The sequence below is a fragment of the Nannobrachium achirus genome (genome assembly GCF_963921795.1).
Source record: "Nannobrachium achirus genome assembly, chromosome: 20".
Classification (NCBI taxonomy): domain Eukaryota; kingdom Metazoa; phylum Chordata; class Actinopteri; order Myctophiformes; family Myctophidae; genus Nannobrachium; species Nannobrachium achirus.
The window spans coordinates 24,342,823-24,369,495 of NC_137827.1; the positions used below are offsets into that span (position 1 = coordinate 24,342,823).

The 26,673-nt window shown below is 40.8% G+C and overlaps 1 protein-coding gene across 1 annotated transcript in view; it reads right to left on the reverse strand.

The window, feature by feature from the left end:
- The window catches only part of LOC308305400 (cleavage and polyadenylation specificity factor subunit 3), a gene marked incomplete at both ends in the record, with an annotated part of 30,687 nt that overhangs the window by 1,091 nt on the left and 2,923 nt on the right, over nucleotides 1–26,673 (reverse strand). Inside the window, 12 exons of the mRNA XM_080750200.1 lie at nucleotides 8,546–8,642; nucleotides 9,223–9,289; nucleotides 9,820–9,907; nucleotides 10,980–11,074; nucleotides 11,347–11,445; nucleotides 11,894–12,002; nucleotides 12,738–12,890; nucleotides 13,254–13,400; nucleotides 24,222–24,380; nucleotides 25,121–25,296; nucleotides 25,984–26,134; nucleotides 26,456–26,545. Of these exons, the coding sequence (XP_080606326.1) occupies nucleotides 8,546–8,642; nucleotides 9,223–9,289; nucleotides 9,820–9,907; nucleotides 10,980–11,074; nucleotides 11,347–11,445; nucleotides 11,894–12,002; nucleotides 12,738–12,890; nucleotides 13,254–13,400; nucleotides 24,222–24,380; nucleotides 25,121–25,296; nucleotides 25,984–26,134; nucleotides 26,456–26,545 (1,431 nt within the window). The remainder of the gene's footprint in view (nucleotides 1–8,545; nucleotides 8,643–9,222; nucleotides 9,290–9,819; nucleotides 9,908–10,979; nucleotides 11,075–11,346; nucleotides 11,446–11,893; nucleotides 12,003–12,737; nucleotides 12,891–13,253; nucleotides 13,401–24,221; nucleotides 24,381–25,120; nucleotides 25,297–25,983; nucleotides 26,135–26,455; nucleotides 26,546–26,673) is intronic.

The following is a 26,673-nucleotide window of genomic DNA, read 5'->3' on the forward strand; positions in this document are numbered from 1 at the left end:
TCTTTGTCCGGTTCCCCAAAAATGTCCGGGCCCTAAAGCAAACTGAGGCGTGGCCCACATCTGGCCTAGATATTGCCTACTTCTTGGCACAAAAGACTCAGTTTGTTGTATGCCCAGGGTCCCATTGGCCAAGATTTGCAGGATGCGCTGTGATTGGCTAGCGGGACTCTTGATGAAAATTACTCAGAAACAGCACCGCTCACTCACACTATAGGTGTGATTTTTGTTATTGTGTTTCAAGTGTACTGATGGAACCAAACACGGGTACATTTAGTTGGGTTTGATTTCCTTATTAGTCCTGTGTACGTGGGGGAAATTCAGTCTTCAGTTTCAGCCAGCTGATGGCTTCTCACATGGTCATGATGAGTGCTCGGATGGGAGTGGTGTTAGGGGTTAAGCAATCAGGCTAGCCATCGTCAAAGAAAAGGTCCTTTTCACTTGAGCTCACTGGAGCTCAGTTAGGTCTGTTGTCGAGAGACTAGGGGTTATGTATCTTGCTCAAGGACACTTTGACACATAACCTGGGGCCAGGAGGCGATTACCAGACATCCTCTCTCTGCCACATTAAGCTGTGGCCGCCTTCCTATTCCCCCTTTCCATTTGTTAAAGAGGCGGTGCCATAGTTTTGTACTTTTTCTGGTTTTCATGTGTCTAGGAGGTTGCCAGTACTTCATTAGACCCCCTGGTGTGGTTGTTATGAGCAATAGACCGTTTGTCAGCCTTCTGATTGGTCCCTGAGACTCCCTGACTGGCCAACCAGAAAAAAACATTCACTTTTTGCTATCGGGGGTGGAGTTTGTGCAGTGGAGAATGTTGCTTCAGGCTTTCAAAAACTGTCCGCACTGCGCGACACGGAGATCGGCCGGTACGGTGATAGCGACGGCAAGCGTCAAGCGATCTCGCTCATCATAACGAATAAGCTTCAACAAACTAGTTCACATGTACCTTATCAATGGTCTAAGAGTCACGATTGGGTACATATAATTTAAATGGGCAGAATTACGAAAAGCCAGCCTATTATGTGAGGAGAAACATTCTCTCTGTCCTCTTCCTAGTACCCAAGATGCAATGCGCTTCTCTTTCTATCTCTGATCCAGAGGATTAAACTAATTAAAACATTTATTTTTCGGGGGAAAACTACTGTTTTGCTATGTAATTACTGTACCTTTTTCTTCCCTTTTTATTAATATCACGTAGATGTGTTTTTTGTGGTACTTTATATAGCTGTAATGAGGCTATGAAGGGAAAAAATTTCCCATCCACTACCACTATAAAAGAATCTGCAAAGAGGATTCTGTCCCACTGGGATTAAACAAATTAAAACATATATTTTCGGGTAAATCCCCTGTTTTGCAATGTAACTACTGTACCTTTGTCTTCCCTTTTTATTAATATCACCTAGGTGTTTTTCCTTTGGTACTTTATATAGCTGTAATGAGGCTATGAAGGGAAAAAAAATCCCATCCACTTCCACTATAAAAACAATCTGCCCAGGGTTAATGTCCCATCATAGTAACAGGGCAGAATGGGGCGGGATTTGCAAAAGGGTTTATTATGTATTGCCTTTCTATTTGGGTTTTAGCTGTAGGCTGCCACCTTGTGGGGTCAAACGTGCCGGTCCAAAAACACACATACTTATTACATCACAGAATCAACCCCTCTCCTAATTACCATTCACCCAACATAGGTGGGTGTGGCTAACTTCAGCTGGGTCACCACCCACCATGAAATCCACGCATACCAATGAACTGGTGGGTGTGGCCACATAAAAACATAATTTTAACTCTTTCTGTACACTTTTTTGGAAAAGATCTTCCTCGTATAATCTTAATACATGATAATCATGTTTTAGAGGTGGGAAAAATCATGGCACCACCTCTTTAAATTAACAGAGCAGGTATAAAGTAGGCAAGGACCGTTTGCAGAGCTTTGACTCAGACCGCGTGTCATCATGGATCATGCATGTGCTCTGCATATCAATGAGACATCACAGGTTACACGTTGGTCACGCTCAATATTTCATCAGCTCTGTCTCAGCTTACCGTGTCATTGTGCGTGTGTGCACTCGTGCATACTAAACCAATGCCTGTTGTCTGTCACAGGTTAAGGAAAGTGTGGCAGAAGAGAAAGTGCACGGTGCAACGGATACCTTACCATTTCACACGGAACGGTAAGCACAGCGTTTGGCTTGTACACAGGGGTTTAACCCCTATTGTGAGGATGAACCAATCAGCAGCACGGCGAAACACCTCAAGTGTTAGTTGCGACCGTAAGGTCGCAGTTTAGTATGAAAACCTCCACCGGCCGTCCGTCGGTCACACGTGCGGTCGACCGCACGTCACACGTGCGGTCGACGTGTGATGAGGTCACGATGAGTCATCTATGCCCAAATATAGATTTCTAGGTCAGATGGCCCATAGAGTTTGTGATGTCAAACCTAGCAACCCAATATAAACAAACCTGATGTCAGACCTGAAGTATCCTTTTATACCCATATATGGAGATACAGAGATCTCCATATATGGGCATATTAGAAAGCCCATATATGGGCATATACGGATGACATCAGGGATATCCATATATGGGCATAAAAGGGACAAGGGCTTACAGTTAAGAGATCTCCATATATGGGCATATCAGAAAGCCCATATATGTTCATATACTGATGACATCAGGAATATCCATATATGGGCATAAAAGGGACAAGGACTTACAGTTAAGAGATCTCCATATATGGGCATAAAGGGACAAGGACTGTTACAGTAGATATAGAGATGTCCATATATGGGCATAAATGAACAAGGACTGACAAACACTGAGATCTCCATATAACCTATGGGAATATAAGGGACGAGGACTGTCAGCTTGTAGACCTATTTTCTAAATATTGTTGTACATTAAAAACTTGAAATGGGTCGTTCTGCATAGTACTTGGGATTTGTTGATGTAAATGTTCACATAGAGTGTAATAATTGGTAAAACAAACTTTTGGCCTATTTGTGGAGATAAGCTTATCTCCCGATTAGGGAGTCTTACTGGTTTAGTTTCATTCGGAGAGTGTACAATGTGGTCCAAATGTGTTAAATTAATGTATCTGTAATGAGGAACTAATTTGTACCAATATGTATGGTGAAGTATGTTCATTGCGACCGTAAGGTCGCAGTTTAGTTGCGACCGTAAGGTCGCAGTTTAGTTGCGACCGTAAGGTCGCAGTTTAGTATGAAAACCTCCACCGGCCGTCCGTCGGTCACACGTGCGGTCGACCGCACGTCACACGTGCGGTCGACGTGTGATGAGGTCACGTCATCTATGCCCAAATATAGATTTCTAGGTCAGATGGCCCATAGAGTTTGTGATGTCAAACCTAGCAACCCAATATAAACAAACCTGATGTCAGACCTGAAGTATCCTTTTATACCCATATATGGAGATACAGAGATCTCCATATATGGGCATATTAGAAAGCCCATATATGGGCATATACGGATGACATCAGGGATATCCATATATGGGCATAAAAGGGACAAGGGCTTACAGTTAAGAGATCTCCATATATGGGCATATCAGAAAGCCCATATATGTTCATATACTGATGACATCAGGAATATCCATATATGGGCATAAAAGGGACAAGGACTTACAGTTAAGAGATCTCCATATATGGGCATAAAGGGACAAGGACTGTTACAGTAGATATAGAGATGTCCATATATGGGCATAAATGAACAAGGACTGACAAACACTGAGATCTCCATATAACCTATGGGAATATAAGGGACGAGGACTGTCAGCTTGTAGACCTATTTTCTAAATATTGTTGTACATTAAAAACTTGAAATGGGTCGTTCTGCATAGTACTTGGGATTTGTTGATGTAAATGTTCACATAGAGTGTAATAATTGGTAAAACAAACTTTTGGCCTATTTGTGGAGATAAGCGACCAACGGTCGCTTATCTCCCGATTAGGGAGTCTTACTGGTATGAAAACCTCCACCGGCCGTCCGTCGGTCACACGTGCAGTCCCGATTAGGGAGTCTTACTGGTACAGTATTACTAGCACATCAGCAGTGATTGAAGGTGGTCTCCCTATTCTGTCATTGAAAAATGTAGACCCTAGTGTCAGGACTGTATTAGCCTCGGAAACCCAGACTTTTATTTTAGGACTGTATTGATGTACTGATTGACAAGTAGTACCGCCACCAAGCTTATATGCACAATGGGCCCGATTCATCAATCTGATCGTAAATTAAGTGTCTAAAATCTGTCTTATATTTATGTCTTACCTTCGAAATCCCAGACAAAAAAAAAACATTGCTGAATCTGACCCCTAACTTGGGAATCGTCATAAATGCTGGTAAAATCAAAATATGTGTGTAATTTGGCCGTTAAGTGCTTGATGAATCGGGCCCAAAATATCCGCTAGGCCAAGCAGGAATTCCATCTTGTAAGACTGTCAGAAATTGGGTCTCCCATGTGGGAGACGTGGGTTCAAATCCAGAGTAGGACATGATTGCAGCTTCAACACTGAGGATTTCACAGTGAAAGAAACACAGCTATGATGCTAAAGCCTCTCTCTGGTTCTGATAGCATTTCAGCTTACCTACAGTAGATTCAGAGTCTCCTGGCCTCTAGCTCTGCTCCCCAAGAAAGTGATGGGCCCCAAACCTTTACCCACTATAAAAGAAATTGCTCAATGCTGACAGTCAGCAGGTGGATTCATGACTGTATGTATATAGACAATATTTTAGGCCAATAAAAAACTATGTACCAAATATCAGGCCCCACCTCAGGGGCAGCCGGACTAATAATAATGACATTGTGTGTGGGTGTAATCATGACAGTTTAGCCACTTAAACCCTCTTCCTTAGTTGCTCTGTACTAGTCTAGATGGTTCTAAATTCCAAATACTACATAATTACATCATCACGCTTTTGAAATCACAACATTGTCATCACAACCAATGTACCTGTCTTTAAAAGTAAATGTCCAATAAACCGAATGTCATTCAACAACTATTCCAACTAATTAAACTGTTCTTTAACAACTTATCTTGTAAAGTAGTTGCACTGAATCACACTGTGAATCACACTGTGATTCAGTGCGGTGCTGGAGTGGGAAATGATTCACTGGACGATACATCTGAAAGAAAGACCTAAGGATGTCTATGCTGCTGTGATAGTCGGACACAAACTCTACTCATTTGGAGGACACTACAACTACCTTAACAACTACAACTACAACTACCTTACCAAGAGGGATCAGATGGAAGTCCACATCTTAAACACAGTGTCTTTGCATTGGAGGAAGTTGCCCCCAGTTACAAATGGAGGAGGACAAAGTCCCATTGAGGTTCCCTCCGCGCGCTGCGGCCACACAACTGTGCTGGTAGACGAAATTGTCTACATCTGGGGAGGAAGGTTACCTTACTGCAATGTGCTTTATGCCTTTGATGTCGACACACACAGCTGGTTCAAACCCATGTGTATGGAGGAAAGAACCAGCTGACTCCTTTGAGAATGAATTGGACTCCCCCTCCCTCCCTCATTCTCAAACGATACGGAGACGATGTCTCACGCATATGTGTGATAGGAGCCTCAGAGTCGAGGTAGGAAGAGGCTCTATTCATGGGCCACCCACTCAGCAAATTTCTCAGCAACTTCCTGGTATTTTGAAGGGGAAACCCTTCTAAAAGCCCATAGAGTTAACACAGAAATCGCAAATTTAATGCAATTTCCGAATAGTAAAGTATAAAATACGGCTAGCATGATCAAGAACACAAGATGGTAAAACAAAGCATTATAATTTACTTACCGTTTGAAATAATGATTTGTTGGCTTTAAGTCCAGCGATTTCTGTGTTAACTCTATGGGCTTTTAGCAGAATTTCCCCTTCAAAGCACCAGGAAGTTGCTGAGAAATTTGTTGAGTGGGCGGGCCGTGAATAGAGTCCAGTGGCCATGCTCATTGCTTTGTTTACATCAATGCACAGAGCGTCTCGCTAAAACATTGTGTGTGGTGTCTGTAGGAAGCATGTCTGGACGATTCATAAAATATATTTTTTTGGAAGCGGCTGAAATGTGCGCTTTTGGATAGTGACGATACGCCCATTTTAGCAGTGGGGACTAATCTACAGATCTCAGAACAGGGGCTGAAATGAGGCATATCAACCGAACCAGGTAAGAACATCTGTGGAAACATTCTCATTCAGGGGGGTCCTATTTTGGTCTGTATCACTCCTTTAATACCCCTCGGAAACATGTATGCCATAAATTAACATGATGATTTGCCTTTGGGGTTAAGATCTTTGAAAAACTGACCTAGACTATAATCTCTCTCTCTCTCGCTCTTTCTCTCTCTCTCTCTCAGGCTAACCGGCCACCAGCTAAACTCAACTTGCTTACCTGCCAGGTGAAACACACCCCAGAGGAGAAGAAGAGCTTTGACCTCATATCTCGTAGGTTTCTCTCTCCATCTCTGGCTCTATTTTGATTGTCTTAAGTAGCAGCTCTTATGCCTTAACTTAAAGCCCTGTCCATACTGTCTCTGACCACTAGACGTTTTGTTGGAAAGGTCCAGTTCAACTACAAAATGACGTCACTCGCATCTTCTGAAAAGCATTACCCCCAGACCCCAGTTAGAGTTTGGAAAGCTGCACCTCGGAAAGTCGGAAATCTCAGACAAAATGTTCAGTGGTTGGGGACAGTATGGACAGGCCTTTAAGTTGAGGCATAAGAGCTGGTACTTAAGACAATCAAAATAGAGCCCTGAGTCTCTCTCTCCCTGTCACGGAGAGCGCAGAAAATAGGCGTCCTACAAGCTCCAAATGCTTGGAGTGGGTGGCATGTTGTTCAATTAAGAATTAGATTCACATCAATCAAATGTGTAAAAACTCCTGCTCTGCACAGTGCTATACACGGTAAACATGACATGCAAAAAGGTCTGAAAAGTATTTGGGGTGTACTGTTTCAGACGTATGCTTCTCACTGAGTCTGACCTGATCTGGTTGGATGCTTCTCTGTAGGGAACATCTTCTCACTTCATGTCAGTCCTTTTTGATTAACACCCTGTCCACCCCCCAATGCTCTCTTCTTCTCCTCTACCTACCTTCTCTTCCCTTTTTTCCATCTCCCGCTCCTTTCTTTTAGATGACAGGACGTATCACTTTCAGGCAGAGGACGACCCAGACTGTCAGATGTAAGTGCCTGTTCCTTCCTGCGTGTGTGTGTATGTGTGCACGTATGTCTGTCTGTCGTGTGCCTAAGTGCATCCTGTTTACCACGTCGGACACCTTCCAGTGACAACCCACACACTTCCTACCTCACACCCTGATGTTCTTGACTTCCCACCTCCTGCCCGTTCTGTCTGTTAACTACAGTACATACTATTCCTCCCTCCCTTAGCAATTTCAGTCATCTCACTCCCTTCTCTCTAGCTCAGTGGTTCTCTACCTTTCTCTACCTTTTCAGGCGACCCCCAAAATAATCATATTTGAACTAGTGACCCCCCATCCTGACGAGCAATAAGAGTTGAGGCATTAGACATTTTCTATATAACACACGGTTTTATTGTGAAAATAGCAGATCTACATGCTCACAACGCCTTGCGTTGAGAGGCATTGTGAGCATGTAGCTCTATTTTCACAATTTCTGCCTCTAATATTTGACAATTTGGCCAATGTTTAATTTGTCATTTCAGAGGTATTAAAATGAAACAGACAGGAGGTCAGACAAACAGCCTTGCCATTACGCACAACAAACTGAAGAGAATAAACTTTACCCAGGATATGGAGTTGATCAGACTTTGCACTCTAACTTTGACTGATGGGCAAGGATTTAATTGGTTAAGATATTGTTTCATGCCAAATATTTAGTTAATCGTGTCATCGACAACACGTCATGGACACAGCAGGATTTTGATTGGCCAAGACAGATCTAAATTGACATGAACAACACAGCATTTGATTGGTCTGTTCTGTTTGGCTAACACACGTTGTCATGGGTAAAACAGCTTCCGATTGGTCAATTCTAATATTTAGTTAATCAACTAGCCAATCGATGATGAATGAATGAATCGTTCCGTGCTAAAATGTTTTAGCTAAATACACTACAAAGTGAAATATAGGAGCGGTTTGCACCGCTCAAAAAAAAGAAGAAGAAAGAAATGGATAGGATAGCTGACCTGTTCTGACATCACAATGATTTTGCAAATGAATTCCGTCCTTGTCTGACATCATCATAGACCTGCAGTATGACGTCTGACATCATAAAATCCCTTTTATGCCAGATCCCTGAGGTCATCAATAGTCGCTTCTCGCCCTTAGGACGTCGTACTGGTTGTATTCATAATAATAATAATAATTTAATGTCTATTAAATGTTTATTATAATTTGTTTGTTCTTTTGTCTTCAGTTGCAAATGGTGCTGCAGCTGACGCAATCCTAATCTCAGAGCAGTCTGATAACAAATACCTCACCACTCATCCCGATGTGAGCTTGTAGATCACTTATTTTCACATAAGGATGCAATTTGGTATCCCGTGCTTCTTACCCTCGTTTCGAGGCAAATCTGAACCGTCTTCCCGTCCACTGCCACGGTGAGGTTTTTGCCGTCGCTGAAATCCACACAGTCCTCTCCAAACATGTCCCTGAGGGGTCAGGAAGGACAGAAACATGGTGGTGTTCCTTGTGTGCATGTACTGTACACGTTTGGGCTCTTGTTTGTTATCTGGTTGTTTGTGTGCTGTGTATAGGGCTGTCACGATATGACATTTTACATGACGATTGTCACTCAAATAATTGCGATTAACGATTTAATTGTGTTCTTGTCGTTGATAATTACATTTTTGACAACTTTCTACTTAAAATATAACATTGGTAGTGGAAATAGCCGATCTACAAGCTCACAACGCGCCGCGATGCGACGCGTTGTGAGCTTGTAGATCTGCTATTTCCACTATTTTCTGAAAATGTTTGTAAATGTATGAACATTTTTCAACATTCACGATTATGACGATTATGACAAAATATTTGCGATTATGTCAAATATTTGCGATTATGTCAAATAATTGTGATTATGTCAAATAATTGCGATTAGACGATTATGTAATAACTGTGACAGCCCTAGCTGTGTGTGTATTTATATGAGCCTGTGATTAATTGTCTTTCTGAACACAATAATAATAATTATATGGATTTTCTATAAGGATGTCATTTGTGATACTCAACTGCAACATGACCTCCAGCTTGGCCTGGTAAACGTCCATATCCATGATGGTAGTCTGGGTCTCCATAACTGTCATACATTAGATTAGGGAAGCAACAGTTAACCGAACTATACAAAATAATCAATAGTCGATCATTTAATACAATTATCAATTAATAATCCCTATTTTGAGCATGTCAGGCAAAAGGCTTAAAAGAAATGGCAAAGATAGATTAAATGCCAGATCTACAAGTCCACAAAACAATTGTATCATGACGTGTTGTGCATGTTCATGACATGTTGTGAGCTTGTAGATTTGCTATTTTAACTATCTTTGAAAGACACTCTGGAACACAGTTCTTATCTATCACATGATCCAAGATGGGTAATAGCGCCATCTAGCGGCAAAGACGTTGGAGCTCTATTGTATTAAGGGCAGGTAATGTCCAACATAGATGACTGCATCACCACCCAGTCAGTAAACATTACTTCCGTTCCTTTCTAGGAAATGCACTTCAATGATACTGAAATGGTGAACTGTTTCAGAAAGGACAAAACATACACAGGCCAACTAACGGTGCTCCTTATCCATTTCCATCAAAGACGAGGTCCAAACCAACCTTTCTGAGCCTTGGGGTTTGACTGGACTTCCAGCACCACTGTAGTGACTGCATCAGCATACATGTCGTTCAAAGGGTTAGCAATCCACTGAAGAAGAGAGGGAGAGAGATTGGGGATTTGGATTAGAGGTTATAAAAACCCTGGCAACCCCTATTTTGTGGCATGTCGTTGTATACTGTAGGTGAAAATCCTCCAAAAGGTCAGTAGCTGCATTGTGAGGAAACCACAGAACTCCAAATACAACTAGATTGTTTTTAACAAATTACTTTTCACTTTTCTGAAGTAAGACAGACACATTCCCTTGTACTTTCATATCCAGCAGATGAGATGGGTTGCATGGAGAATTTCATTGGTCTTTGCATTAGTTACTTCAATGATTCTCAACCTTTTCAGGCCGCGACTCCCAAAATAATCATATTTGAACTGGGGACCCCCCACCCTGCACAAGCACTTGGAATTGTAGGAGTTAGCATTACATTTAGTTTGACTAGATCTACAGAAATAGTGAAAATAGATCGACAGAAATAGTGAAAATAGCCGATCTGCTATTTTCACTATTTCTGCCTCTAATATTTGACAATTTGACCAATGTTTGACCAGAGGTACTAAAAAGGTCTTTAAAGTCCTTAAATTGTCAATTTAGAAATGTGTAGATACCCTCTATTCACTTAAACTTTATGTTGGTTTGTTTACTGTCTCGACCTACAGGTCCCGACATACAGGTCCTGACCCACAGGTTGAGGTTTGTGTTTCTTTGTGTTATTCCTTTTTGAAGCGGTGAAAGCCGCTTCCAAGGAGTGGCTTTGTGTGTCCCCATGTCCATAAGGTCATTTCAGTCCAGAATGAACAGGATTTATCTGTCCGTAAATGTGTGTCCCATGTGTGTCCCCCATGTCCATATATGGTCATTTCAGTCCAGAATGAACAGGTTTTATCTGTCCTGTACGTCTAGAATATGTGTGTAGTGTCTGTCCCGGTGATTAAAAATGTCCAATGAGACCATAGTTTGAGGATTGGTCAAGCTTCACATGACGATCCGGCCATCCAGATAAAATCATTCATTCATTCAACCTGGAAAGTATGTGTGTGTGTGTGTGTGCGCACCTAGAATCTCCAATAAACAAAAAGACATAGTCTGTTGAGTGCTACAAGCTCTCACCTCCAGCATCACCATGCCAACCTCATGGACCAGAGTGATGTTCCTAAAGACCTTTATCGTTTTCTTCTCTGTTCCGTCTAACTCCTCCACGTCACCTGTGACAGTCAGTCAACAAGGGTCAAACTAGCTACATGACACTGCTCTGAATGTATTCATTCCAGATGTAGTTTGGCAAGCAAACATGAATTAGCCAGTAGCTATGCCCCTCCCCTAAAAGCTTCTGTCCAATGCTAGCTTATCAACCGGCAGCTTGCCAAGGCTGTTGTCAAGGCAAACCTTGGCAAGCAGGAAGTTATTCTAAGCTAGCATTGGACAAAAGCTTTTTGGGAGGGGCATAGCTACTGGCTAATTGACACCACATCCTCACCAGCGAGGTTCCTCAGATGACAGACCAGCAGAGAGTACGGTCCAGTGAAGGGAATGACCTGTGTCTGTTTTACGGTGCTCATCGCCAACTCAGTGTAAGCTGCAAAACACACACCAATCAGATCACAATATATAATACAAAAGCCATAGGGGTTCTACGGCGCACCTTAGCCTACACGGCTAGTCTGGTGCATCACAGGAGCAGCTTAGACGATTCAATACTTTTATTCAGGTGCTACAGTAGTACAAAAGATAATGACTGATATTTCGATGCTATTGTATCTTCCTCAGCGGCATGTACTAGCACCTGAATAAAAGGCTTGAATTGTCTGAGCTGCTCCAGTGTCTCTCTCCTCTGCATAATACAAAAGCCTTCAGTCTAGAATCTGATGGTTGAAAATATGTGGTCTACAAATCTTAAATTTCACCTCAGCAAAAAGGTTGTGAGATTGAATGTAAAATTGTTGATATGCAGTGGTACTCTTACTGTAGTACTATATGATTGAGATAAGGCATAAGTGATTGTGGCAGTCAGCTACTGTACTCACTAGACAGATCTGAGGGAGTGAGGATGTGATAGTTGAAGTTCTTCTTCACCAGAATGCCAGACACTCTTTGACCTTGGAAGCACTTCTTATCAGCCAAAGAGCCCATCACCTGAGAAGAGGGGCAGTATTCAAGATCTCCACAATCCACTGACCTTTAATCAGTAGGCATCATAAGGATGTAGAAGGTCCACTTTGTCAACATGATGTGGTGTACAGTCAAAACAACAGCGGTCATGTTCCAGTACATTCTTAGTTATACACAAAAATGAACAGTGCTGCTGAGTGGGAAGACACATCAGTTGTTCCCATGAACATTTCTAAGGAAGGAGAGACAGACTTCTCAATTAGAGTGGTTCACAACCTTTTCTGGATAAGGGACCACTTGAAGATCTCGAAGACGTTCGCTGCCCGCCCATCAGACCACTTAACATTTATAATAAATAAATGTTATAATTCAGGGGTCTTCAACGTTTTCAGGCCAAGGACCCCTTAGCCGAGAGAGATGAAGCAGGGACCCCCACAGTACTAAATATTGTATAAAATTGTGTTGCAGATTAAAAATGTTCATAGATTTCTTAGACAGCTTAGACTTGTTTGACAGCACTGTCATCATGTTGGAGTAATGTGTATTTTCAGACATTTAACCACTTGAACCATCAAATACTCTGCTCTTCTTTTCCCTCTACAAACCTCTTTGCCAAAAATAGCAGATCTACAAGCTTACAACGCCTCGCAGCGGTGTAAACTCTGAGTACCCCCTGTTGAAGACCCCTGTTATAATTCAAAATCGTAGTGTTCCCCCAATTACATGGGGGCCCACTTGCAACAGCCTCACAGCCCTTACCTTGGCCAGTTTCTCTCCTCTGAAGTTGAGGGTGACGGCCTCAGTGTTGCGGGGGTTATGGACCTCGATGTGGACCTGGTCGTTGTCTTCGTACTCCCGGATGAGAGCGGCCTTCAGACGAGCCATCTCGTTCTGCTCCCCATGGACCAGGATCTGAGCATCAAGGATAGCGCACGATGCTTATAACATCTCAGAGTTTAGGGAAACGGACAGACTCATCCCTCTCTTACAGTTTTCTAAGCCTTTTATGGAGACATTATGGCTGGTTATCCAGGAAGCTGGGGACATCCTGTTCTTGTAGCAGGAATTTAGAGGCCAGGGCAACGTAATACAGTATGTCATTCTCATACCTGTCAATTAAATATAGTAAAAAAGAATTCAAGGAAACTGGATAATATCTGGATATTTTACATGAATCCTAGGTACCTGACAAGGACGCTTTACACCGCCTTGGAGAGAAATGAAGAAGAACTGTTAATGACAGAGAGTGACACATTCAGTTTTAGGTTGTCCTACCACATGTGGAGGTTTGAGTGCCCTGATGAATTCGCTGGTCTGCTGGTAGTCAGTGTGGGCAGAGAAGGAGATGTAGTCTACTGACATCTTCAGCTGCAGCTTCTGACCAGACATGGTGGTGATCTCCTCTGGCTCAGACATGATATGCTTGAAAAAGGAATTAAGGCAACATTTGAGATTCTTTTAAATACTTTATTTTCTCTATTTTGCACGACAAACTATCAAATAAGTAATTTGTTTTATTTCTCCATAATGCCTCAAGTTACAACAAACGTTTCGGCTCTCCAGCCTTAGTCGGTGTGTGGCACGCCGAAGAAAGGCAGCATAGCCAAAATGTATGTTGTAACTTAAGGCCTGTGGAGAAAGAAAAGAAAGGTCCTTTGATCCTGTCATTGTCTCCACCAGCCGAAGGCTGAGGGAGAGTATGTTTTCCCCTCCGTCCGTCCGTCCGTGCGTCCGTCCGTGCGTGCGTCCGTCCGTCCGTCCGTTTGTCCGTTACCAGCTAATCTCCAGCGCCGTTGGCCCGGTCGCTGCCAAACTGTGCACACACACTCCCTCGACACCAATTCAGAACCTCTGCCCCAAATATTTCACATGGGCCTGTTCTAGCGCCACCAGGAGGCCGACTTTTGCAAAACTAACTTTTGCCAGTACTCCTACAGATTTTGTCCAAAAATCACGTAAATCAGTAGACAGTATCTCTACAGTCATGTGATCGACATGGATGTGTCAGATTTTCCATATTCCATCCTGATTGGCTAAAACTGGCTTTCAAAGTTTGCAGAATTGGTCAGTTTTGAATAAAATGCCTGAAATCCTGAACGCAGTGTGCGATTTTGGTGAAATTGTGCATGCACATTCCCATTAGGCAGAGGAATAAATGCCACTTAAGAAAAATCAAATCAGCCTCATGGTGGCGCTATAACAGGCCGATTCATGTTTTCACCTATAACTCCACCGATTAGTGTCAAACTTTGTATGCGCACTCCTTAGAGGCCAAGGTAAAACCTTTTCCCTGCATTTTTTACATCAGCCTTTTATAGCGCCATCAGGAGGCCGACTTATGTAAAACACATTACATGCCTGACCTGGTGGAGACCTGTGCTCGGAAGAGCACTGCTTCTAGTTGTGAGTGTGACCTAGGGGTTACACAAACTAGTAGACACTGTGGCAGTAGTCAAGGATTTAAAATTATATATATATATATATATATATATATATATATATATATATATATATATATATGTATATATATATATATATATATGTATATATATATATATATATATGTATATATATATATATATATATATATATATATATGTATATCTGCAGCAGATATGTACCTGTGGGCCCTGAAACAATTGTTCTCTTGATACATCCATGGGTAATTGTTGTCAAACAAATCATAGTTGTCAAATGATATTGTGCCTTCAGTGTGGGGCGCTCAAACGGCATCAAACCAACATAACTCCTTAAATTGCACTTATTTAACACTTTACTGGTTGTCGATGACAATTGTGTTAATGATCAATTATAGACAGAGGCCCATACTTGTGAATTGCAGTTTTGTGCTATTCTACTGACACAGGGATAAAACATATGATATAGCTCCACAACTATTGACTATGTTGTATTAGTTATGTTCCACGTAGGTTTGTCTGGGATTCTTTCTGTGTATAACTCCCTGTCCCTCCTTCCCTCTATCATACTCTCAGGTCTGAAGTCACCACCTCATCAGCTGTCAATCAAACCATTACCTGGCCCCACCTTCATCCAATCATCACCATCTGCTGCCTATAAATGGCTGGGCCCCACCTCAGCTTAGTCTCTCCCAACCATTTCACCTGTTCTAGCCTCCTTTAGTCTTGTGTTTTTGTAGTCGTTTGAAACCCAGAGCAAACTTTTAGCAAATTAGTGTTATTTCTCCTACTCATGTAAATTCTGTGATACATGCTCTGCCTTGGGACAAGGAAAGACAGAGTCCTCTATACACAGGCACCACGTAGGTAGAACTTTGTTAAGCACACTAGGTAAGGGGTGTTTGCCACTTACGTATCTTGAACATTGTTTTGGTTAGAGTAGTTGTAGGCAGGCTTTTGTTCCACTAGTTACTTGTTAGTTAGCTTGTCTTTTGTTTCACCTACAGTAGCTGCTTTTGTTTTGGCAACATCCGTGTCCCCTTGTAGAGGCTTGTTTTTTCTTTATGGTATTCTTGTGCAATGTGCATACATTGTGTCATTTGTCAAAACAAGAGTAAAAAGCACTCTGCACCTTTTTCTCCAAACCTGCGTGGTGTCCATCATTTGCACCTTTTATGCTCAGCAGCCCGGTATTTAAAACTTGTATATTTTTGTTACCACCCAATCCCTAGACTCAAAGGGTTTTGTAACATGGTAGACAACTATTAAAATCCAGTAGTCATGAATGCCCTAAAGTGACCATTCAATGGTTAATGTGCACTTCCTCATTAATGTGTGATTATTTGTCTAATTGTTTTCAATTTCTCCTTTTCAGTAAAATCCTAACAACTACAACACGTGGCCTGTTCCATGGAGTTGATGCAAAAAGGAGCTTGTTATTATGAAAATAAGTTGTACTACACTGTGTCCTATAAATGAAGTCATGAAATACTTTAGTTTCAATGCCATATAGCACTTGTTTAAAAAGAAGTGTTCTTGATAAGCTAAATTTTTAACCACACAGCTATGTTTTGTATGTAATTCTTGATTGGTGTTGTAATAAATACATGAAATGGAAGTGGTTGGATTCGATTTACATAATGTGTTATCCCTGTGTCAGAATGGCACAAAACAGCAATTCTCAAGTATGGGGCTCGGTCTTTAATTGATCATTGATTTGATTGATATGCTGCAGTGATGAGTGTCTTGGTATTTTCACTAACTAAATTCAGCTAATCAAAGAGGAGCTGTGGTAGGGCTGGGCAATTTACTGATATATCTATCGTGATAAGAAATAGACTATATATCATGTGGGATTTTTATCCCAATAAAACATACTGTAAGTGTTTCCTGGTTTAATCACTTAAAGTGTTAAAAAATGGCAAACATTGCCCATCTATAACCACACAAGCACTGTTTGAGAAACTAGTTGAAAACATTATTGCCATATTGTTTTTATTTAACATTCCAAAGTGAAAACAGCACTAATGTACTTGATTTAACATGAACAAAAAACTAAAAAATCTTAAAACTATAGTTTCGACCATCAGAAACTAAGAAATATACTGTATATGTATATGAATTTGACATTACTAACTACCTGTAGGCTCAAACAAAACATCTCTCTGCTTGCTTTCAATGAAAGTGTAAATCTGAGTGCAGGGTAAAAAAGTTCTGACAGATGGTTTTAAACAATAACCTAAATCTCAGGTTGAACCCTGATCAGAGGGTATATCTGTAGATCCAGTCATTCTGTCAGGGGTAGAGGTGGTTGCGGTGGATTTTCATCTTTTGACCTGTCACCTCTCCCATCAACCTTAAATACAACCTCGAAAATCTATTTAGTGTGAAAGTCCTGGTGGCGCAAGAGATAAGGAGAGGTTTCACAAGCCAAAGGTTGGGGGTTTGAATCTTACTCACGGCAAATCTTAATTTTTGGTGTTTTTAAGGCGAGGAGGCTGGAATCAGCCCACCTCCCTCCTCATCCTCTCTTTTAGCTCCGGTAGGAGAGGGAGGAGCCTGGAGAGGGCCCACCTCCAGGGGGGAGGAGCTTAAGAAATGTAATTTACATATGAGGCAGAGGGAGGAGCCTGGAGAGGGCCCACCTCCAGGGGGAGGAGCTTAAGAAATGTAATTTACATATGAGGCAAATGTATTTTATGACGCCTTTTTCCTCCACATTAATTTCATTTGGTTGAGCCATTTAATTTATTTATGTTGGGTTTAATCTCCCCATAATCAGCTTGTTTTATCTTTATTAAGGCATTTTTTGGTTTTGTCGTATTACACCATCATTTTGATTTCACATTTGTTTGAGTTTATTGGTCTTTTGTTTATTTGGATTTGTTTGGTTTTTGGTTTTGAGTGAGTATTGAACCCATGACCTATGGTTTAGAAGCCCTAGTTTTATCTATTGAGCCACACAGGCTTTGGAAGTACAATTGAGAACGTTATACTTAACCTACCTTTAAGACTTCAGGTGGACAATGAAAATGTTCTTTGAGAGGTTTGAACCCTAGACCTTTGGTTTTTGAACCGAATACTTATCACTGTAGCCACGCAGGCATGGAAGTTACAACTCGGAATGTTATAATTAACTCACCTTTTATCATTTAGATGGACTGTGAAAATGTTCTATTGGGGGATCGAACCCATAACCTTTGACTAATGAGCCCCAGGTTTACCTATTGAGCCAAACTGTCATGGAAATAATTATCGAAAATGTGATAGTTAACCCAACTTATAAAACTTTGGTGGAAAATGTTCTGTAAGAGCCTTGAACTACCAACCTCAGTCTTATGAACTCAAGGCTTATCACTGTAGCCACACAGACATGGAAAAAGTAACTCGTAATCTTATAGTTAACTCACCTTTTATCATTTAGATGGACGGTGAAAATGTCCTTTTGGAGGTTTGAACACAAAACCTCAAGTTCTGAGCTTCCAATTTGGAAACCCTGGATTTAGCCATTGAGCCACACTGGCTTTTGTGATGCAACTGAGAACGTAATACTTAACCTACACTTTAGAATTTAGATGGACAATGAAAATGCTCGTTTGGAAGCTTTGAAGCCTAACCTTTCGGTTTCTGATTTATCTCTCAAGTTATGCTAACTTGGGAAAATCTCAGAATATAATACTTAACTTACATTTTAGACGGACAGTGAAAATGTTCTTTAGAAGCTTTGATCCCCCAAACTTACATTACTAACCCCAAGACCTAACACTGTAGCCATGGAAGATACAACACGGCTAGCTTGAATTGCGTCACCACATGGGGTGGCAACAGTCTGAGCCTGCAATACAAACCATTGTAAACAATGGAGCGATGGTCCCAGAGTTCTGTTTCACCAATTTCTTTTGACCAAACTGACAAATAGGCAGATGACAACTACAGCATCCTTTTGACCTGGCACTTCTCCCTCTAACATAACCTCAAAAATCCTGAGGAGTTTGAAAAGCCTGGTGGTGTAAGAATAAAGGAGATGCTTCATGAACTGAAGGTTAGTGGTTTGAATCTTGCTCATGGTAAATCTCAATTTTTGCTGTTTGTAAGGTGAAGAGGCTAGAATCAAGCCCACCTCCCTCATCATAGCTCCGGTAGGAGAAGGAGCAGGCCTATTTTTACATATGAGGCAATCTTTTTTTATAACTCCTTAATTTATGTTGGGTTTAATTTCCCCATCACCAGATTGTTTAATCTTTATTAAGGCCTTTTTGTCATTTTTAGTTTTTGTCATATTACACCATCATTTTGATTTCACAGTCGTTTGAGTTTTGTTTGGTTTTGTTTGAGTTTTGTAGTCATTTGTTTGGATTTGTTTGAGTTTTGAACCTGTAACCTGCGGTTTAGAAACCCTAGATTTATCTATTGAGCCACACAGGCTTAGAAAATACCATTGAGAACGTAATACTTAACCTACCTTTAAGACTTTAGATGGACAATAAAGTTCTGTGAGAGGTTTGAACTCTAGACCTTTGATCCGAATACTTATCACTGTAGCCACGCAGGCATGGAAGATACAACTCGGAATGTTATAATTAACTCACCTTTTATCATTTAGATGGACTGTGAAAATGTTCTTTTGGAGGATTGAACCCATAACCTTTGACTAATAAGCCCCTGGTTTACCTATTGAGCCAGACTGTCATGGAAACAATTATCGAAAATGTGATACTTAACCCAACTTCTAAAACGTTGATGGAAAATGTTCTTTAAGAGCCTTGAACTACCAACTTCAATCTTATGAACTCAAGGCTTATCACTGTAGCCACACAGACATGGAAAAAGTTATTCGGAATCTTATAGTTAACTCACCTTTTATCATTTAGATGGACGGTGAAAATGTTCTTTTGGAGGTTTGAACACAAAACCTCAAGTTCTGAGCCTATGAGCTTTCAATTTGGAAACCCTGGATTTAGCCATTGAGCCACACTGGCTTTAGTGATGCAACTGAGAACATAATACTTAACCTACACTTTAGAATTTAGATGGACAATGAAAATGCTCATTTGGAAGCTTTGAAGCCTAACCTTTCGGTTTCTGATTTATCTCTCAAGCTATGTTAACTTGGGAGACGAATCTCTGAATATAATACTTAACTTACATTTGAGACAGACAGTGAAAATGTTCTTTAGAAGCTTTGATCCCCCAGCCTTACATTACTAACCCTAAGACTTATCACTGTAGCCATGGAAGATACAACACGGCTAGCTTGAATTACGTCACCACATGGGGTGGCAACAGTCTGAGCCTGCAAACCATTGTAAACAATGGAGCGATGGTCCCAGAGTTCTGTTTCACCAATTTCTTTTGACCAAACTGACAAATAGGCAGATGACAACTACAACATCCTTTTGACCTGGCACTTCTCCCTCTAACATAACCTCAAAAATCCTGAGGAGTTTGAAAAGCCTGGTGGTGTAAGAGTAAAGGAGATGCTTCATGAACTGAAGGTTGGTGGTTTGAATCTTGCTCATGGTAAATCTCAATTTTTGCTGTTTGTAAGGTGAAGAGGCTGGAATCAGCCCACCTCCCTCATCATCCTCTCTCTTAGCTCCGGTAGGAGAAGGAGCAGGCCTATTTTTACATATGAGGCAATCTTTTTTTATAACCACTTAATTTATGTTGGGTTTAATTTCCCCATCACCAGATTGTTTAATCTTTATTAAGGCATTTTTGTCATTTTTAGTTTTTGTCATATTACACCATCATTTTGATTTCACAGTTGTTTGAGTTTTGTAGTGTTTTGTTTGGTTTTATTTGAGTTTTGTAGTCATTTGTTTGGATTTGTTTGGTTTTATTTGAGTTTTGAACCTGTAACCTGCGGTTTAGAAACCCTAGATTTATCTATTGAGCCACACAGGCTTAGAAGATACCATTGAGAACGTAATACTTAACCTATCTTTAAGACTTTAGATGGACAATGAAAATGTTCTGTGAGAGGTTGGTTTTTGAGCCGAATACTTATCACTGTAGCCACGCAGGCATGGAAGATACAACTCGGAATGTTATAATTGTGGGCTCGCCTGGAAGGCGAGCACACGTATGTTATCTTCATTATTTATATACTAGTCAGTATCTCCTCAAAACTTTGGCGCGCTTCATCTCTTAAACGCTTACACCTTTCAACACCATTCAAATTTTTATGTGTTCAGCTTACTGAGGACACGTGTGCTTGTATTCTTGGTTTTGAAATGTTTTGTAGTATAAATATAAAAAAATAAAAATGTTTAACTTTAAGCACCCAATGCATTTCCAATGGGTTTAGTGAGAGTGGAGAGAAGGATAATAGACCCATGTTTATGTTAAGGCGCTGTGGCTGCAGTGTTCACACTTCAGATATGCTATCTATATCATTGCGTTCACACAGGTCTGCTCTCTGATTTGATCCAAATATCTAAGCTTTGTGATGTATATATTCTGAGTTAAAACTACAAATATCTATAAATGTCCCTCTCCACTCTACTGATTGAGACAGCTGTGATTAAAGGCCTGTCTGTCATTGGCTGTTCTGTGGTGCTGCAAAGTAACCAAGTACATTTACTCAAGTATATACAAGTACTTGTACCTACAGTACAATTCTGAGGTACTTTTACTCTACTTTCCATTTTTGTTACATATACTCTACTATAAATACAGCATTTGACAGCCTCAGTTACTTGTTACTTTGCAGATTTTATTATTAATAAAAAACATAGATGGACCACTTAATACTGCTATGAAGTTGATCTACAATGTGCACACGCACGCACGCACGCACGCACACACACACACACACACACACACACACACACACACACACACACACACACACACACACACACACACACACACACACAAACAACTGTTACTGTGTTACTGTGGAGACGTTTGCTTGTATTTGTCTTTGAGACATGTTTTGTAGTGTTTTAGAAATTTTACTTAAAAAGAATAAGGTTTTAGGATCCCGGGCAATGGGATTTACAGTATATATCCTAGAACCCGCAGGGACAATCAGCCGTATTAGTGGTTGTTGTTGGTTTTCAGGGAGATATCACAACCAATGCATTTTCAAATCAGATCCACAAACACAATAAAAGTCATGCTCCACTCCTCAGTCTGGAGTGGCCACATAGAAGAACGCCTTGGTTATAGACATAGTGGAGGACAGATGTGATCTGGGATTGTTAACCTACAGTATATGCACTCAATATACACCTCTAGAACACATAGAATATGTACAGTAAGGTTCAGTAGAGTACAGTAAAAGTACAGTAAGGTTCAGTAGAGTACAGTTAAGTACAGTTAAGTACAGTAAGGTACAGTAAAGTACAATAAAGTACAGTAAAGTACAATAAAGTACAGTAAGGTACAGTGGAGGACAGTAAAGTACAGTAGAGTACAGTAAAGTACAGTAGAGTACAGTAAAGTACAGTATAGTAAGGTACAGTAGAGTACAGTACAGTAAGGTACAGTACGGTACAGTAGAGTACAGTATAGTATAGTACAGTAAGGTACAGTACAGTAAGGTACAGTAGAGTACAGTAAAGTACAGTACAGTAAGGTACAGTACAGTAAGGTACAGTAGAGTACAGTTAAGTACAGTAAGGTGCAGTACAGTATAGTAAGGTACAGTACAATACTGTAGGGTACTGTACCTTACAGTACCTTAAAGTATCTTATTTGTTGGGTTGGAATCGAGCCCACACTGTTTCGAAGGAACAGTATTTCTAGTTAACTCACCTTTTATCATTTAGATGGACTGTGAAAATGTTCTTTTGGGGGATTGAACCCAAAACCTTTGACTAATAAGCCTCAGATTTACCTATTGAGCCAGACTGTCATGGAAACAATTATCGAAAATGTGATAGCTAACCCAACTTCTAAAACGTTGATGGAAAATGTTCTTAAGAGCCTTGAACAACCAACCTCAGGCTTATGAACTCAAGGCTTATCACTGTAGCCACACAGACATGGAAAAAGCAACTTGGAATCTTATAGTTAACTCACCTTTTATCATTTAGATGTTCTTTTGGAGGTTTGAACACAAAACCTCAAGTTCTGAGCCTATGAGCTTTCATTTTGGAAACCCTGGATTTAGCCATTGAGCCACACTGGCTTTAATGATGCAACTGAGAACGTAATACTTAACCTACACTTTAGAATTTAGATGGACAATGACAATGCTCATTTGGAAGCTTTGAAGCCAACCTTTCGGTTTCTGATTTATCTCTCAAGCTATGCTAACTTGGGAGACAAATCTCAGAATATAATACTTAACTTACATTTTAGACGGACAGTGAAAAGGTTCTTTAGAAGCTTTGATCCCCCAACCTTACATTACTAACCCCAAGACTCACTGTAGCCATGGAAGATACAACACAGAATGTTATAGACCATATTCACACTGTGGCCAGCTTGAAATTTCTTCACCACATGGGGTGGCAACAGTCTGAGCCTGCATTACAAACCATTGTAAACAATGGAGCGATGGTCACAGAATATGTGTTCTGTTTCACCAATTTTGACAAATAGACAGATGACAACTTGATGTGGCACTTCTCCCTCTAGCATAACATGGGGGTGGCTGTAGCTGAGTGGTTAGGGAGCCTACCTGGGGAGCCAGAGCTCCTGGTTGTTGCAGGTACGATTCCTGGCCAGGCAGCTATGTGTCGATGTGTCCCTGAGCAAGACCCTCAACCTCTAACTGCTCCCTGACTGCCACATATGACTGCTCCTAATTGTTATAGGATGGGTAAAATGCAGAGAATACATTTCACGTATGTGCAAATGTACTGTGACAAACAAAGCGTGGGGCCTATATTATTATTATAACCTCAAAAAGCCCAATAAGTGTGAAAGGCCTGGTGGTGTAAGAGTAAAGGAGACGCTTTACAAACTGAAGGTTGGTGGTTTGAATCTTGCTCATGGTAAATCTCAATTTTTGCTGTTTGTAAGGTGAGGAGGTTGGAATCAGCCCACCTTCCTTCTCATCTTCTCTCCGGTAGGAGAAGGAGCCTGGAGAGGGCCCATTTTTACATATGAGGCAATCTTCATTTTGTTGAAGCATTTAATATATCTTGGGTTTAATCTTCCCATCACCAGATTGTTTAACCTTTATTAAGGCATTTTTGTCATTTTTAAGTTTTGTCATATTACACCATCATTTTGATTTCACAGTTGTTTGAGTTTCGTAGTTTTTTGTTTGGATTTTTTGGATTTTGGTTTTATTTGAGGTTTGAACCCATGACGTTTGGTTTAGAAGCCCTAGATTCATCTATTGAGCCACACAGGTTTTAAAGGTGAAATTGAGAACATAATACTTAACCTACCTTAAAGAATTTAGATGGACAACGTTTTAGAATATAAAATGTAACTCTCAACTTTTAGAATTAAGATGGAAGGTTTGGACCCATAACCTTTGGCTTATAAACCACAGGTTTACCTATTGAGCTAGACTGCCATGGACTACTTAACCCAACTTGTACAATTTTGATGGACAGTGAAAATGTTCTTTAAACAGACTTCAATATCACTCCATGAATCGAAAAAGTAATCGATAGAACAAGTGCTAGGGACATAATCGATAGTTACAGCCTTACTAAAATAAAACCCTTAATATTTTAGAATACATGTTCTGACTCAGATTTATTTAGGTACGACGTTTCGTGCTTTAAAGTTCGGAGCATTACAGAAGTGAAGTTTCGAGCCCCTTTCTTTCTAAATGATTTCACTGCTCTTGCAATTTACAGAATGAAGACATGGGGATGTGCGTTTAGTTAACCTGTTCTAATATTGTTCTGACCTTGGCTAGCGTCCCCTCGACGCAGTAGCCGGCGATGATGACTCCATTCCTCTTGTCGGTACACCAGCTCTCAAACAGCTCTCTGGACAGCCCACTCTGCATCATACCTGGAGACGCCATGACCACACTGGGCCCGATGTCGTCAAAGTGATCCATGCTCTGAAAAACAACACGCCAGTGGAAGCTTTGAATGTTAAAACCCTAGTGTCTCTGTTCTGTACGTCATGATAATAGCTGTGCATTCGCAGAAAGTAGGCAAACATTCGGCAAAAATGGTAGAGAGTAGTCAACAGTGCGTTGCACGTGAGCTTGTAGATACAACCTTTGGTAAAGACAATTTGGTGATGCAGGAAAAAAGGAGGGGACCAATCTAGACCCCTGGGGAACTTGGTCAGTTGGTTAACCATTAATAAACCACTGAATAAAATACAAATAGTTTTCTGATAAACATAGTTTCTACATCATTGGTGCTCAGACTTTTTCATCTCAAGGACCCTCAAAATTATATGTATTTGGCCGGCCGCTGACCCCATCTCAAAATACTTTGTTCCAGGGACACCAAGAAGCAAAGATTTGAGTAAAATAATACACTTTCATATATATATATATATATATATATATATATATATATTCAAAGATTTGCACAAAATGTAACACGAAGTGCCACGCTATGAGTTTGTATATCTGGTATTTTTGAATATCCAAAGTATAAAACGGCGCAGATGCTTTCCGGGTTTTAATGCGTTAATCGTTGCATGATACAGTAAGTAGGAAGGAGAGAGGGAATAATGGCATGGTGCAGTCTGTGACAGACAGTGCTTTTTCTTAACGTTGCATCTCCATCAACCTATCACCATGGAGTTATTGTTGGTGTTTCTGTGGGTTGTGACTGTCCCCACCTTGAGGTTGCTGATGTGCTTGAAAACGAAGGGGTTGTTGATGTTGATGGCTTTGCGGATCTTGTCGTTCATGGCGTTGACGTATGTCTGGTACACAGCCATGCACTTCTTGGCCAGGGACGAGGCGTAGTAGATTGGGATGTCATGGAGCTCTGGGTGGTTCTGCCAGTACTCGTCTACAGAGGAAAAGAAGAACCATTCCATTATGGACCCTTCTGTCTGATTATGTGCATAAACGTTTAACCACTGGGTCCCTGGGTGGAATATTGGGCAGAAATAGCCACCTACATGCTGCTCACAACGAATTGCGTTGTGTTGGGTTGTGAGCTCATAGATCACCTGTTTTTCGCCAAAGAGATTTGGTGTTGAGGGGGAAAAGACAATTTAGAGAGACAATTTAGGTCAAGTTTACTAAGTATAGAGGGTTTAAGACAAGTGGTTTAATAAGTGCTTTACAAAAGTGCATCAGCAAAGGATTTTTTTATTTAAAAAAAACCCACACATATCAGGGTGCCCGTTGGCCTACTGGTCCAGGCGCATACCACATAGGCATTGCCACATTGATGCCTGACGGGTCGCCGGTTCGATTCCCGATTCCAGACGACCTTTGCCACATGTCACTCCCCATTTCCTGTCAGTCTACTGTCCTATCAATAAAGGCATAAAAAGCCCCAAAAAACTAATCTTTAAAAAACACATACATAAATATAAATTAAAATCATCAAGGATAACAACAGATTCCGATGTATTTCCAATGAGGTTACCGTGTGTACAGAATTACTTGCAATGTTTGTCATTAGCAGCACATGGAAGACATTAGATGGCATTGCCAAACGAGAGAGTCATCCAGAGGAATACCTCACCTAGGATAAGCAGCAGTTCCTGGGCTCGGCCCAAAGCGAACACGGGGATTAAACAGCGTCCCTCTCTATTGACAATGTCATGGACAGTGTTACAGAAACGAGCCTCGCGCTCCTCCCTCTTCTCGTGGATGTGGGTACCGTAAGTGGACTCCTGAAAAACAAAAACACATAAATAACTACACAATGATCAATCAAACCAAACATTAACATATTTGTAACTTTTAAGTCTGTTTGTCTGTCTGACTAACTGAGGATGTCTTGATCAGTAAAACAGTTATGAATAGATTTGCATAAATCTTTGTAAATCTTTATTGGATACTTCAACATAACACCACAATACTTTGACTAAAGGTTTACAGTATAATGGGCCCAGGAAAAACCTTACAACTTATAGACAAACCTTGCCAGAGGTCTGTCCTTTTCTGAGCGCGTTTTCTACTTATATATTGTTTGCAAAACGAACGTGACGTACTATGATGAGGATATCGGGTTTGACGCTCGGGATCTCTGCTGCCATTAAATGCCTGTCTTCCTGTCGAGAGAAGTCCCCAGTGTACAGCAGCTATGGAGGAACAAATGTAGCCTGTATTACTGTATGTGCACATCAAAAAACACATCACAATTACACACAGTGGGCCAACTTCCAACATTTAAAGTATAAATATATAAAAATCTGAATAACTTGTTTCA